Source organism: Muscardinus avellanarius (assembly GCF_963383645.1).
Source record: "Muscardinus avellanarius genome assembly, chromosome: 10".
NCBI lineage: Eukaryota > Metazoa > Chordata > Mammalia > Rodentia > Gliridae > Muscardinus > Muscardinus avellanarius.
This window is the reverse complement of record NC_137796.1, coordinates 29,348,020-29,362,608: the sequence shown is the minus strand read 5'-3', so window position 1 is coordinate 29,362,608 and position 14,589 is coordinate 29,348,020. Positions and strand designations below refer to the sequence as shown.

Genomic DNA, 14,589 nt, shown 5'->3' with positions numbered 1-14,589 from the left:
CGCCAACCGGAAAGGACAGTTGTCACCTCTCTATCTAGATGCCATGGCCATGGGCAAGTTATAGGACATGGGTGCTCTGCCCCAGAGAGGCAGGATATAGGCACCAGTGACCCAGCCCTTGGTCCTCAGCTTTCCTCCCTGGTCAGCCAGCACTTTCTCCCTGACCTGGGGTGAGAGTCGGGGGTGCCAAGATAAAGGTGTCTGGAGACAGCTCCTGGAGCAAGGCCAGGAGGACCCCAGGGCTAGTGGCTGCCACCCACCGGACCAGCCACCCTTTCCACCATGCCCTGACACCCCAAGGGCTCATCCTGTCCTCGTACCTGCTCTCAGCACTGCCCAGCCGGGCCACAGGCTGCCACCACCTCTCCACCACCACCACTGTCACCAACGCCTACATGGGCCTTGTCTTGACAAACCAAGGCCAAAACCATGAGCAGATTCTGAGAGACCCTCCGAGCCCGGCAGGTATGAAGCATCTCCCTGCGATAAAACCATCGGCTAAGAGTTGAAAGCAGAAGGTTCTCAGGGCACCGCTGGGTGACTTTGCTGTGAATGCCAGCCCTGGCCCACTCCCTCACCCGCACTCCTCACCAGCCTCCGCCAAGGCTCATCCTCCCATCCAGCCTTCCATCTGGAGCCACACGTCCCATCCCAGCAGCTTTGGCTTCTGTGAGCCTGCCTGGGCCTCAGCATGGACTGGCCTGGATTCCCAGCTCCCAGACCAGTTGAACCAATTTTTCAGTATATTTCTCCCTCTTTCTCTCATGTTTGCCACTGGGATTTTATCTTCTTCTCAGTTGTAATCTGTTTTGCTGTGTTTCATCTTGGGGTTCTTCCAGCCCCTGTACTAGAAACCAGCCCCAAAAACCAGGTCTCCCAGAACCTTCCCCACCCAGCCATGGCCCAGCTGACCAACTAAATCACTCAGCCAACAAAGGCCACAGCAAGATCACCCCCGAGACGCTGTCCCCCTGGTGTCTGCTTCCAACTCTGGATTAATTCGAGGCTCTCCTAGTCCTCGGTTAATGTTACTCAACTGAATGCGTGCACCCTCCCAACCTTGCTGGCAAAACCGAATGAGACCCCGGTAGAGAAGTCTGCATGACCTGCAGTTTCGTGTAGACGTGTTTGATGGTGGCTGCGGCCTGCCCTCTACGTGCATGGTGCATGTCCTCTGCAGGGCTGGAGTCTCCCCAGTGACCTCACAGTTCCAACCCGGGCCGCTCCCTCCAGAGGGCAGCATCCCTACCCACCCACCCACCCTGCTCCACCCCCCTGCCTGCGTGTGGAATGAAGCAGGGACACGCCCTGTTTGTCCTTGTGGGCCCTCCCATCTTCATCCCTGGTGGCACGTTCAGCCACGTTGGCGGACCTTCCCTTTGCTTGTCCCGCTGTGTCATGGCTGTGGTGGGTCAGGGCCCTGAACGCTGCCCCCGCCTCACCCACCTCTCCACTCTGTTACAGAACCGCATGCATGAGTCCCTGAAGCTTTTCGACAGCATCTGCAACAACAAGTGGTTCACAGACACGTCCATCATCCTGTTTCTTAACAAAAAAGACATATTTGAAGAGAAGATCAAGAAATCCCCGCTGACTATCTGCTTTCCTGAATATACAGGTAAAGACGACTCCTCCATAGCAGGAACTTGCACATGGGGCTCCACCATGCAGAACCTGGTCCAAAATGGCCACCCGCCCCAAAGCAGGCTGCAGGGTGCTGACCAGGGTGCAGCTCGAGGCAGGCAGGGCTGGAATCCTGGCCAGTCACTCTAGCCAGGGCCTGAGCCCCCGTGTAGACAGAGGCCGCATACACAGCAGGAGAGTGAGGGGAGGGGTGATGAGCCAGGCTGCCCAGGTCTGGCCCCAGTTTGGCTGCTCCGGTCATAATTACCTCGCAGAGCCACCGTCTCCTCGACTGTGAAGTGAGGGTGATCACTGATTGTCTTCCCTCCTTCACAGAGAGGGAGTGACTGAGCAGGTAGAATGAGCTAGATGCTCACACGGAATGTAGGTGTGCCTGGTGTTCATGCTAAGTTTGCTCTGACCCTTAGGATTACCATTAGATTAGTGTGGTGACCAGCATCCTAGCAGCGCCTCCCACACGGCGTAGCTACTAGATCCAAATGGGATGTGACAGAGCCTGGCAAGCAGCAGGGCCCTGGGAAGAAGGGGCCATCTGTCAGTGCTGCACTGGACTTGGCTGACCCTGGGCAGGTGGGCAGCCGGACCAGGGCCCCTGACCTGCGAGCATGTGCCTGAGATGGCTGGGACCCACCCCTCAGGTATGCTGCCCCAGCTCCACATGTGGTCAAAATCCACCTGCTGGGTGTGCGGTCACAGCCTGGCCTGTGCAGAGCCAGGAGGCTGTGGGGGAGTCAGTACAAAGCCTCTGCTCCCCCCAGGCCATCAGCTATTCCCCCTAAGCTCCAGAACAGTCAGGTGTACTGAGGAGGGTGGCAAGTGAGTGAGCCGGGAGTGCTTCATCCCCTGCAAGTGAGTGCCAGGAGACGGAGATAAGCAAAACAAGAAGGAAGAGGCCAAGGCGGCCCACAGCAGTCTAGTGGGCCACAGACCTGCCCTGCCACCTTTCCCCGCCCAGCATCCTGGCCAGCCCTGCAGGCTCGCAGCCAGAGGGCACACCTATATAAGACCAGTGCCTTGAAAGCTCTTTGCACATGTCAATGGTAAGATATAAAGTTTGGCACACACCTGTAATCCCAATACTTGGGAGGCTGAGACAGGAGGATCACAAGTTCAAAGCCAGGCTAAGCAACTTAGCAAGACCTGTTTCCAAATAAAACAGAGCTGGGCGTGTAACACAGAAGTAGAAGCCTCTGGGCTCAAGCCCTGCCATACACACAGATACACACATACGATATAAAGCTTGCATCAGGAGTCAGTAGGCATATATGCAAAAAGGAAAAACAGGGGTCTCTTGGAGCAGTTCTCACCCTTAGCACAAGTGAGCACAGGAAGGTGATCTTTGTTTCTTTCATGATCTCTATACTGGATTTGAACCACTGACAAGATTACATGACCCAGTATTGATGGAGATGAGCCTCTGGATCCCCATCCCATCAGCATTTCCTTCATGGGTGTGTGAGTGTGTGTGTGTGTGTGTGTGTGTGTGTGTGTGCATGCATGTGTGTGTGCACACGTCCACTCTTCTGAGGATTGAACCCAGGGACACACTACCTCTGAGCTATGCCCCTAGTAGCCCCTTTTTATTTCTGTACTGGAGATGGAACCCAGGGGCATTCTACCTCCAAGCTACACCCCCAGCCCTATTTTTTATTCTTTATTTTGAAACAGGGTCTCACTAAGTTAGCACATACTGGCCTTGAGCCTGTGAGGCTTCTGTCTGTCTCAGCCTCCCAAGTACTGAGGTTACAGGCGTGCACCTTCATGGTTTTCTTTGAGATTCCTGGCATCTGTTCCCTGGCCCCTGGCCTGATGGTTCCTGGCCAGACCAAGCCCAGACCCAGAGGCCTTCCACACTGGGCGGCGCTGTGAGCACCTCACCTTACCCACCCCACCTGTCTCCTTCTGCAGGCCCCAGCGCCTTCACGGAAGCCGTGGCTTACATCCAGGCCCAGTACCAGAGCAAGAACAAGTCAGCCCACAAGGAGATCTATACCCACGTCACCTGTGCCACGGACACCAACAACATCCAGTTTGTCTTTGATGCTGTGACGGACGTCATCATCGCCAAAAACCTGCGGGGCTGTGGACTCTACTGAGCCCCAGCCCCTGCCCCACTGCCCTTGCCCTGCCCAGCCCGCCACCCACTCCTCCCCTGGAACCAGAGCTCTGCCACCTCTCAGCCCGCCCTTGGCATGGAGAAGAAGACCCCAGAGGCTGGCACCGGGGGCGGGCATGGGGTGGGGGAGGAGGAAGTCCTCACACGCCCTAACCTCCACTACTCCATCAGCAGGATGTGTGGTAACGAGGGGTCGGGTGGGGGTGCTGAGCACCATAAGGCAGGAGACCACCTTTGCTTTGTCTATAAGTATTCTATTCGGAGGTTTGCGTGTGGGAGTGGACAAAGCCACCATTGGTCCCAGGTGGGCTGTCCCCTACTCCATCACTCATTACTGGAAGTCCCGGGGTCTCCTGTCATCTGGCGAACAGATGGTGGGGTGCCCCGAGGCAGGGTGCTGGCATGCTGCGGCAGTAAACACCATCCCTCAGCTTTGCGTGGGGTCTCTTTAGTCAAGGGCAACTCCAGTGCCAAAAGCCAGGGTGGGACCAGGCCCTCTGTGTGTGGATGCGCGCCTCCCTCCGCCTCCCCTCGGGTCTCAGCCTCCTCTTTCATCTTCTCCTGTCCACTACTCCCAGGATCCTCAGCCCTGACCCCCGAGGCTCGGGAATGCTCTGAGACTGAAAGACCGAAAGGCACAAGGTGGGAGGGGCCGTGCCCTGTGCCTGGCAGAAGGGACACGGGAGGGCACAGCCAGGTTGCAGCCACCTGTGCGGTCCACCGCCTGGGCTCAGTCGCTATGGGTGTGCGTGGATGTGCCTTCTCTTCCCCAGGCCGGCAGGGCAGGCTCCTGTAGGTGGGGAGGCCTGGGAAAGGTATGGAATGTGCCTGCGAGGCCAGTGCCCACTTTACCATATCCTGGCCAAGAAACCAGGGAGCTCTTGGTGTCCCTCTGCCTTGGTGCAGAGGAGGCAGGTCCAGGGAGCCCAGGCCAGCCCAGGGGCTCCTTGGAGGGGATTCACTGCAGAGATTCCTGAGCAGAAAGGGATGCAGCGGCTTCCGGTGGCCCTGGCCCTGACCGGCCTTGGGCCATCAGTACACCTCCCTCTCACTCCCAGGTGCCTCCAGTCAGCTAATGCTACAGCCAAAGCCTGGGAAGGCCTGTGCACCCAAGGGCAGGGTGCGCCGAGGGACCCGATATGCCCACAGGAAGAGAGGGCTGCCCTTTGAGAGGCTCTGCCTCCCTCACCCCTGTGTTCTCCTAGCCTCCACTCTGATTATGCCTCAGTTCTGGGCCAGGCAAGACCCCCTGTGGACTGCCTAGGGCCTGGGAAGAGGTCCAGTGGCTCTGGGCTTATTGGTTCCAGTAGCCACAGAGCTCCCAGTGGTACAAGGAGACCCAGGGATCTTCCCTAGTGCCAGCACCTGCCGGGACCAGACCTGGGGTCCCATTTTGTCCACCTCCACCGTGTTCTGGACTCCCTGCACCAGGTGCTGTGTGGAGGCACGGGATAGGCCCTCGCAGCCAAATAGTTCATAGATCCTGCCATGGGCAGCTAAGGCCAGTTAAGCCATTTTGTCCACAGTGAAGACACAGCAATCATTTTCCATCATCACCACCCTGGGTGTGGCTGGATGTGCCCCTAGCTCTGCCCCAGACTGTGACCTCAGATTCAAAAGCACCTGGCGAGAGAGGGGATGTTGGCCCATCTGTTGGCCATTGCCTTGGAGGTGGAGGTCACTGGCCCTGTGGCCCCAGGACTCTCTGTCTCCCCCAAAGTCCCCCCCCCCGCATGTGCTATGGCAGAGGCCCAGGCTGGAGCCAAGGTGGTTCCAGCCCTTCCTCCAGAGCTGCGGGGGAACTGGTGTGTGGGTCTCCAGGCTGCCTTTTCCTTCTGCGGATGCTCTGTGCTGCTGTGTCTCGGCCCTCCCACCCCAGCCTGCCATCTACTGTGAGCCATCAGGGAGGGTGCCCAGGGAAACTCCTCCCTGCACCATCCATGTCATCACCAGCGACTCTGCCATGGGTGGGGGGGGCAACTGAGGTGACAGATGCACTTTGGCTCCGTCGTGAGTGACTGTGGGGGGAAGTGTCGTGAGTGACAACAGTGGCCTGTGTGTGTCCCAGAGGGGCCATGCTAACCTCTTAATGGCTCTACTTTAGCAGGTGTTGGGGAGACTGATTCCTAGGAAGGGTGCCTTTGCCAAACTTGTGGAAATGTGCCTATCACTTAGATGCTTGTAAGCAAGTCCTATGCCTTGCACTGATGGCTGCCCCAAGAGCCAGGTCTCCTCCTTCTGAGCACTGACAGAGATCCCCAAGGCTCTCTAGACTGACTGGTAGGGCGTACCTGAGTCCAGGGAGGGGCTCTGTTAGACTCTGGCCTGAGGATGGAGTGCAGTCTGCCTGCCCTAAGCAGAGGGCACAGCTTGGGCCTCTAGCCAGCAGCTTCTGGGTCCCATGAGCACCCTCTGTGGGGCCCCTGCATCCTGGTGCCCTGTCCTATTCTCTTCCTGCTGGCCCCGCAGAGCCCAAGCCAAAGGCCTCCATTGCATCCGGTGCCAGGAGGCAGCTCTGCCTCCTTGCCCACTCGCAGCCCAGCTCCACATCCCACAGGTCCCTGTGGACTGCACTGCACATCACTAAGTGTCGTCAGGGGCAGGCGGGCCTGTGTCCTCTCTCCCCACCTGCCCTATAACCAGGATGTCTACAAACCAACAGGGCAGGCCCTGGAATCACCTCACCAAGCCCCGTAGCAGGAGATCCTCCCACCCAGCACACTCTGATTAGTACCCAGCAGGAGACCCTAGAAGTCCTTCCTTACCTCCAGCCTGTGTCCGTCCTGACCATCCCTGCACTCCTCAACCTCATTGTTCCTGGCAAGTAGTCCACCTCTACCCAGGAGCATGACTTAATGAGGCCCCTCTCTCCTTCATCAGAACCAATAGCAAGCAGTCTGCCTGCCCCCATCTGAGAAGTCTAGGGCACAAAGACCCTGTCCTTCTCTGAGCCCTTTGGAAGTCTTCGGGTGCAACCTGGCAGATCTCAGGAACTGAGACCGATGTTCCAGCTCTGTGGTCACCAGAGGGCTAAAGGCAGCAACCCCTCCGACCAAGGGAGTTCTCCCTGCAGGCCAAGGGCCTATAGAGTGAAGAGTCCCAGCAGCCAAAGGGCCAACATGGGTGCCTGTGACAGAGTTCCCCATCTCTTGCCCTCTGGATAAGAGAGTGGAGAGTGGAGCTGGGGCCCCAGGCTGACCACACCCCAGCCAGAGAAAGGCCCTGTCAGGAAAGGGACAGGCTGGGGCAAGGGCCAGCCCCAATCTAAAGTCCTGAGATCTCTCCATCAGAGAGCGAGCCCTGCACAGCCGCTCTGTCCCCAGGGCCCATACACAAAGACATCCGTCCCTTCCCCTACCCTCACTGCTCCCACACACTGCCCTGCCACCCTTTCTCCTTCCTTCCTCCACCCTCCCTGTGAGCCCTGCCAGCTCTGGGCAGCGGCCCTTCACCTTCCAGCCTTCTCCATCTGTCCTAGCTTTTCTGCCCATGCCCTGGCTGCAGCTGCTCAGCCTCCCTGAGCCTCCCCACCAGCCCTGGCAGGGTGGGCAGGTGCCCCACGCCCACTTAGCAGAGCCTTCTTAGGTGCCGTGGGCTGCCTCCAAGCCCGCCGCTGCCACCCACCCCACATTAACTGTAATTTTGTAAGAAGAGTGACTTGTTGGTTTAATAAACCTCTAGTTATTGTAATAATTTATTGGCTGCCATAATGTATTTATTAGTCACCTACCATTAATAAAAAGTGCCAGCTCTTTCTAGCGTGAGTGTGCTGTGTCGTGTCAGTGCCTGAGGAGCTTCCACCAGGCACGGTCCTCATGCCGGCCCAGACCTGGGACTGTGGGCAGCCTGGCGGAGTGGGCACAGTCCTGTTGGGGACAGGACTGAGGTGCCAGCTGCCCTGGCCAGCTCAGGACTGCGAGGGGTGAAGGCTGACCGCCACGGGTCCCGGTGTCCGGCATGCTTCGTGTTAGCACCAAGGTCTCAGGGCCCACATGGCAGGCCGCTGGCTGCACCAGCACATCTCTCCTGTTCTTTTGAGCTCCGCTGCAGCCTGGGCAGGTGGAGGACTCAGGGGAGATGACTCTGGGGTGGGCTTCCAGTGGCTCCGCAGGAAGGGGACAGGGGATGGGGCAGGTGGCTGCTGGCCACTGTGACCTCCGATTTCTCTTTTGCAAATGGCAGTGTCTCTGATTTGAATGTACTTTGGCATCTGTTTCCTCCTGGGAAGCTAGTAAGGACAAGCTGTGCCCCTGGCTCCTTGGTGGTGGGATCCGAGGAATGGCAGTCGGGGGCAGGGCGTAGATGGGAGGTCTTGGTGCCGCCGCCCCCTCTCCCGGCAGTCCCCCTCTTCACTACCCTCCCCAGGTTCCCAGGGTCAGTCGTCCCAAGCTGGCTCCAAGCCCTGTCCTCACAACAGCAGGTCTGAGTGCGTGTCCTCTGCCCCCCAGACCCCTGCCCGGCTCCCTGCTGCTCTAGGACCTCGGAGGAACCTGGCCCGGTCACCCTCCATTGCTGTGGCAGCCCCATGAAGGGCCTTGCATACCAGTCCATATCATCAGTGTCAGCAGTGAATGTCCTGCAGTTCTGCCAGCCAGAGGCTGTGGAGGGCTGAGCCTCAGCTGGTGGGCTGCCGGAGCCTTGGTGACTTGATCTGGATTTCTCCTCCAGACCTAAGCTTGGTGGCCTCCTGAGGAGGAGCCTTCAGCTCAGCCCATGTGCCAGCTGGGCCCAGTCCCCATCCTCAGCTCGGCTCACCCTAGTGGCCCCTCTGTGATTCCCTTCTAGTCCTAGGAATGCTCCATGTCCCACCACACCCCCCAGCATCTGTAGACCAAGCCGATGCTCGGGATGCCTGAAGAAGGATGGTGGAACTTGCCTCTGGCTGTGAGTTTCAAGCTCTTTGTTGAGCAGCTGTAGGACGTGGTCCCTGTGGGAGCTGAGGGGGGCTTTCCCCATCGAATCCTTGGGGTCTTGGAGTGTCACAACTCAGCTCTCATAGGTGGCCTAGGGAGCCTGTGTGTTCACAACTCTGAGCCCTGAATGTGGGTCTAATTTGGCTTCTAGAAACCTCCCCCTGCCTCTTCCTGAACAGATTCCAACAAGATTGCCCAGGGCAGATGAGCCTTACTCATTTAAAGGAATCATGCAAATGATCGGGGGATTCGTAGGGGAAATGAGAATGAAATTTACCAGGTAAGGTTAGGAGGATAACGAAACCATAAGAGGTTACTAAACCGGCTTAACAGAATTTGAGGACGGTGCCATTCACTGTAGATCCTGAAGGGGACTGAAACCATGCCGGTTGTCCAGGTGCTCTCGAGGACAGCAGAGAACTACATGCCGCCAACTGACTTGAGCCCATAGAAACAAGAGTTTAAGCTAGTGTGGTGGCGCACACCTGCAATCCTAGCGCTTGGGAGGCTGAGACAGCAGGTTCAAGACCAGCCTCAGCAACTCAGCAAGGGCTTGTTTCAAAATAAAAACTAAAATGGGCTGAAGGTGTAGCTCCCTGGGTTCAATCTCCAGTAGCAAAAAAAAACAGAACAACAACAACAAAGCCACAAGTATTCGAGGTCATTAGTAAATGATGCAGGTGTGGAAGAGATTACTGAAGGAAATCCTAACATAAATGTGTGGAAACAGCCATGGTTTCTTATTATTTATTGCTTGAGAGGCCACAGACCACTCATATTGACTGGAAAAACCATTGTCTAAGTTCTGGATCCTGCCCAGAGCTGATGGAAGTCTCTGCTCTCTCTCTCTCTCTTTTTTTTCTCCTTCCTTTCTTTTGTGGTGCTAGAGATTGAACCTGGGGCTTCACACCACACGGACCACTGAGCGACGCCCTGGCCTTAGTCTTTGCTCTTTAAATTCCCAGCTGTGTCACTTCATTGCTTCTGGGGTTGATGCGGTTAAGTGACAGGAGACAGGTGAAATGCCAGCACGGTGCTGACAGGGCGGGCCCCCGTGACTGGTGGTCACCTCCTTGTCTTCCTGGCTCTCGGGCTCGGAGCCAGCCTTGTGTCCAGCTCCTGCTTTTACTCGTGGGGCAAGCAGGATGAATTTGTCTCCCAGCTATGAATGCCCACTAGTCACACCACTTCTCTCCTTTTCTCATTACTTGTTTCAGTCCTGCTTCAGACAGCCCAGATTACCTGTGGGCTTGGGCTTTCTGGGTTTGCAGTGGACACATGCCAGGGCCAGGACAGGATTCTTGGGGAAATTTAATCTGTCCTTTCCCCTACCTCCCTATGTAGAAATGGGTTGGTCCACAGAGAAATGTACTCTTCTGTACTGCAAGAAACGGATTACCTCAGTGAATCTGCTTGATGTCCCAGTAGAATCATCTGTCCTTGCCCCAGGGAAAGCTGCCCTCCTGGGACGCAGCTGTACTTGGGCTGCCTGCCCATCATATTCATCCATTTGCTGAGCAAACTGCTATATGCATGGCAGCACTTTCCATCTGCCTTGCTAACAAGCCCTTGCAGGGTAGGACCCAGCCAGAGGGCATAGGACCAGTCCCCAGCACCCTGGAGTGGCCCTAGGCAAGAGCAGCTCTCCTGCATGTGGCGCCCAAGGTGCTGGCAGGACTTGGCGTGACTTCCCCTCAGGCGTGACAGAGTCACCACTCCCAGAGGACACGTCCTACCCACAGACTGGGCCCAGGAGGAAAGATCCAGACACAGAGAGCCATAACCCGGCTCTCTGGTTCCAGTCCAGTACTGTGCCTGCGCAGGTGTGCATGCACACACTCATGCGCTCTCTCTCTCTCTCTCTCTCTCTCTCTCTCTCTCTCTCTCTCTCTCACACACACACACACACACAAATTTTCTCTTTCAATTGCACGCACTCGCAGTCACACATACACATGCACACACACACACATTCTCCCTCTTTTTCTCTCTCTCACATTCTCACATGCATGTACTCACAGTCACACACATGCTCACGCGCGTGCGCGCGCACGCACACACACACACACACACACACACACACACACACACACACACGCACATTCTGGGAGACCTCACATGTCTGGGAACTCTGCAGTGGGAAGGCCCTGGGTCCCCTGTCCCCAGCCTCACCGAGAGAGCCATGGTTGGTTCCCAGCCCAGTGTTGCCATCGGCCCCAGGACGATGGAAGCTCTGCCGCTTAGATGCTCTGCACATTGCAGGAGACGCACAGAGACGTGTTCCAGATCGTAGGAGGAGCCTGCGGCACAGGCCCCCGAGCTGCTGAGCTGCCCCACCCTCTCTGGATCCTAATTCTCCTCTTCTCTTTCCCTGTCTCTGTGTCTCTCCCTCTCCTGTCTGTCTTGCTGTCTCTCCCTCCCCACCTGGGGCTGCAGAACCGCATGCATGAGTCTCTCATGCTCTTCGACTCCATCTGTAACAACAAGTTCTTCATCGATACCTCCATCATCCTCTTCCTCAACAAGAAAGATCTCTTTGGTGAGAAGATCAAGAAGTCACCTTTGACCATCTGCTTTCCTGAATACACAGGTGGGTGTCACGGCGGCCCTGTGCAGGAAGAAGCCCCAGCAGGGGGACCTGCATCTCCCCTGAAAGGTGTGAGCTGGAGTCCCACTGCTGTGGGCTCGGGGACAGGCTGCTCAGGCTGCTGGCCAGCAGAACAGGTGCCCAAGTCTGGCAGGGAGCAGAAGAAGGCACCGGGGCACGCCCAGGCCTGGCCCTTTCTGAACAAGCCCAGAGTGTAGGAGCAGTGGCCTCTCCTGAGCCCTTGGTGCCATGACAGCCAACTCAGGCAGGAACTGGAGGCAGGACAAGACCACAGGTGACTCCTCCCCTTTCTTTCCGGTCACCTTTGAGAAAACACCTAGCAGGACAGACTTAGCAGAGACCTCGGCACCTAGCAGGACAGCTGGCCTCTGCTCATCCCTTCCCAGGACAGCCACTGACCACACCACACCTTGCCATGCAATGACAAAGGTAGATACGTGTCCTGTAAGCCGGGCCTGAGCAGCTGTCCAGCCCCTACCAGCTTTCTTTGTCGCCAGTTTTGGTGCAGAGGGTAATGCTGTACATCCACGTGCGTGCCCCTGCCCGGGGCCGGCCCAGCAACTCTCCCAGTAGCTGCCGCCCCACCCGCCCTGCCCCTGGGTGCCTGCTCGCCCCCCCCCCTCCCCTGGTCTTTTCCCCAGGTCAAACCCTCCAACTACTGCCTCCTCCACCTGCCTCCCTTTCTTCTGCCTTTTCTGGAGTTTCTTTTACCAGTTGGACTCTGGGGTGGGTTCAATGTATCACAGCCCCCCCACACACACACACACACAATGAAGCCCTTTCCAGTGGCTGCGGGAGGGCAGGTGGCCACTGTAGGGTGGCTACTTGGACTGCCATGAAAGGAGAGCAACTCAGTGAGACCCTGTTTCCAAATAAAGTATAAAATCAAGTCTAGGAATATAGCCCGGAGGTAAAAAAGCCCCTGGGTTCCACCCCCAGTACCACAAAAAATAAGGAAGAAAGAAAAAGAGGGAAAGAAAGAAAGAAAGAAAGAAAGAAAGAAAGAAAGAAAGAAAGAAAGAGGAAAGAAAAAGAAAGGCTAGAGGCAGTGTTGCCGGGCTACCCAGCCAAGCCTGCCTCTCTGAGAACTGGGCGGCCTCTAGGGGGTCCCTGGGGTGGAGTTGCCAGCACCCTACACTGCAGGAGAATGTGCCCTGCCCCTCTGGGTGGGGGAACAGCTGCCCACTCACTGACACAGCCCAGGGGTTCATCTGTGGGCGTGGGCTCAGGCCCCAGGGCCGCACAGGCCCTTGAGTCCAGCCAGAGGGCTCCAAGGGCCTGCATGGGTGGGTGCTGGCCTCCAGCCTTCACAGCCTGGAACAGGAGCATGAGGAAGGGCCGCTGGCGTGTGTGAGCATGCCTGCCCTTGCCTGGGTGCCACGCTGCTTGCTCGTGGGTCTGCAGGGCGGGAGGCAGCAGAGACTGCACCCTGCACTTCAGCTGCCAGCCACAGGCATCAGGAGCATAAAGTCCCCGCAGAGCCGGTGGCCAGGGCAGCCTCTGAGCCAGGCCACCTGCAGCTCTGGGCAAGTTATTTAATCCTCTGGGCCTCGTTTTCATTTGGCGCCACTGCAGATCACAGGCTGACCCCATAGGGTGGCCATGGGGAAGACAGGAGACGTAGCACTTGGCACCAGGTCACATGACCACCAGCTGTCACTGTCAGACGTATCAGAGGATGAAAACCAAGGAAGAGGGGCCTGGCCATGGGCAAGGAGCCCTTTGCAGGGTGGAGTGGGTACAGGAAGGTGCAGGACAGGCCTTGCCCGCAAGTCCAAGGAGGATGCTGCCTGTGGGCAGCACTGGGCTGGGGTCCACTCTGTCGCCAGCCTCTGCTGACCTCTGCAGGCCTCAGCAAAGCATCCCACCTCCCGGGATTTAGAACCTGTGGTGACAGGTTGGGCCCAGAGAACCACAAGCCCTACTGGGACCTCAGGCCAGTGCGCCCTAACCCGACTCCAAGGCTCTTCCCTGTCTAGTGTCCCACTGGGGACCGACTTGGGATGTGGCCTGTGGAGAGGTTAGTGTCACTGCCGTATGTGTGGGCACCAGATGCCCCCAGTAGATATCCCTGGCAAAAGTCCTGCTGGGAGATGTCTGAGTTCTCCAGGGCCTTCTGAGGGATTCACTATGAGTTCAAACATCATGATGGATGATGGTGATCACTGCTGTGGCCCCAGGAGGGGCCAGACTGTTGGGGGCACAGAGCAAGCTGGAGGGGCGGGGGTGGAGGTGGCTGTCTCCCGGGGCCTGTGCTCACCCATGTGCCCTGGGGGGCGTGGGAAGTCCCCGCCATCTGGATGGGATGCCTGTGGGCACTACCACACCTGTGTCTGTCCTGCTGTCTCTGGACAGCAAGCTGCCTGACAGGGCCCGCGTCTGCCACTTCGTCTAGTCTCTGACAGCTTTTCTGCAGCTTGGCGCTCAGTGTGCTTCTGCACTTGTCCTCTCAGCAATGGCAGATGGGAGCGCTTGGACTGACCCCACCCCAGGGATGTCCCCATCTCTGGCCTTCGCAGTGGCTTTTCATGGGCCTGGAGTCCAGAGCCAAACCCACATTATTGCTATGCTGCCCACAGTGGCCTAAGCCCAACCTCCCGCCCTGTGCTCACACCCGTGGCCCTGGGACGGGGTGTAGGATCGTCCCACTTGCCCCAAATAACATCATAGTGTATGTGTCCTGGTCCCGAGCCTAAACCTTGTGTAGTTTTAAATCTGAAATGCTGCTATACCCTGGAGAATGAATGCGCAGCAGTTCCTCCTGTCCCCTTGCTGTCTCACCCTGCTCCAAAGCCTGTACCACCTCCTTCTCCACCTGGGCGTTGTCCTCCCGTTCCCCACAGCTCTCACCAGGGCCTCGGCCCTGTCCTCTGTGTCTTGTTACAGGCTCCAATACCTATGAAGATGCAGCTGCCTACATCCAAACACAGTTTGAAAGCAAAAACCGCTCACCCAACAAAGAAATTTACTGTCACATGACTTGTGCCACAGACACGAATAATATCCAGGTGGTATTCGACGCTGTCACCGACATCATCATTGCCAACAACCTCCGGGGCTGCGGCTTGTACTGACCTCTTGTCCTGTATAGCAACCTATTTGGTAATGATTCCAGCACTCACAGAACAGCTTGCGTGCGCGCGCGTGCACACACACACACACACACACACACACACACACACACGTGCAAGTTGGTAAATAAACTTTAAAGAGGCATAACAAAACCTTATATATACACAAATATATATTAGAAAAATCTTTTCTTTTTAGTTCATACTAGAAAGAGCTACAGACAGAACTGACCACCA

General features: G+C 57.0%; 1 protein-coding gene across 2 annotated transcripts in view; it reads left to right on the top strand.

Annotated features, from left to right (window-relative positions):
- The window catches only part of GNAO1 (G protein subunit alpha o1), a gene marked incomplete at both ends in the record, with an annotated part of 170,309 nt that extends 155,954 nt beyond the window's left edge, over window positions 1–14,355 (top strand). Inside the window, 2 exons of one of the 2 annotated variants that reach the window (XM_080702725.1) lie at window positions 11,110–11,263; window positions 14,168–14,355. In XM_080702725.1, the coding sequence (XP_080558851.1) occupies window positions 11,110–11,263; window positions 14,168–14,355 (342 nt within the window). Of the gene's footprint in view, window positions 1–1,464; window positions 1,619–3,552; window positions 3,741–11,109; window positions 11,264–14,167 lie in introns of those variants that run through there. The other variant, XM_080702724.1, reaches the window with a different exon arrangement.
- Between the last annotated feature and the right edge of the window lie 234 nt (window positions 14,356–14,589).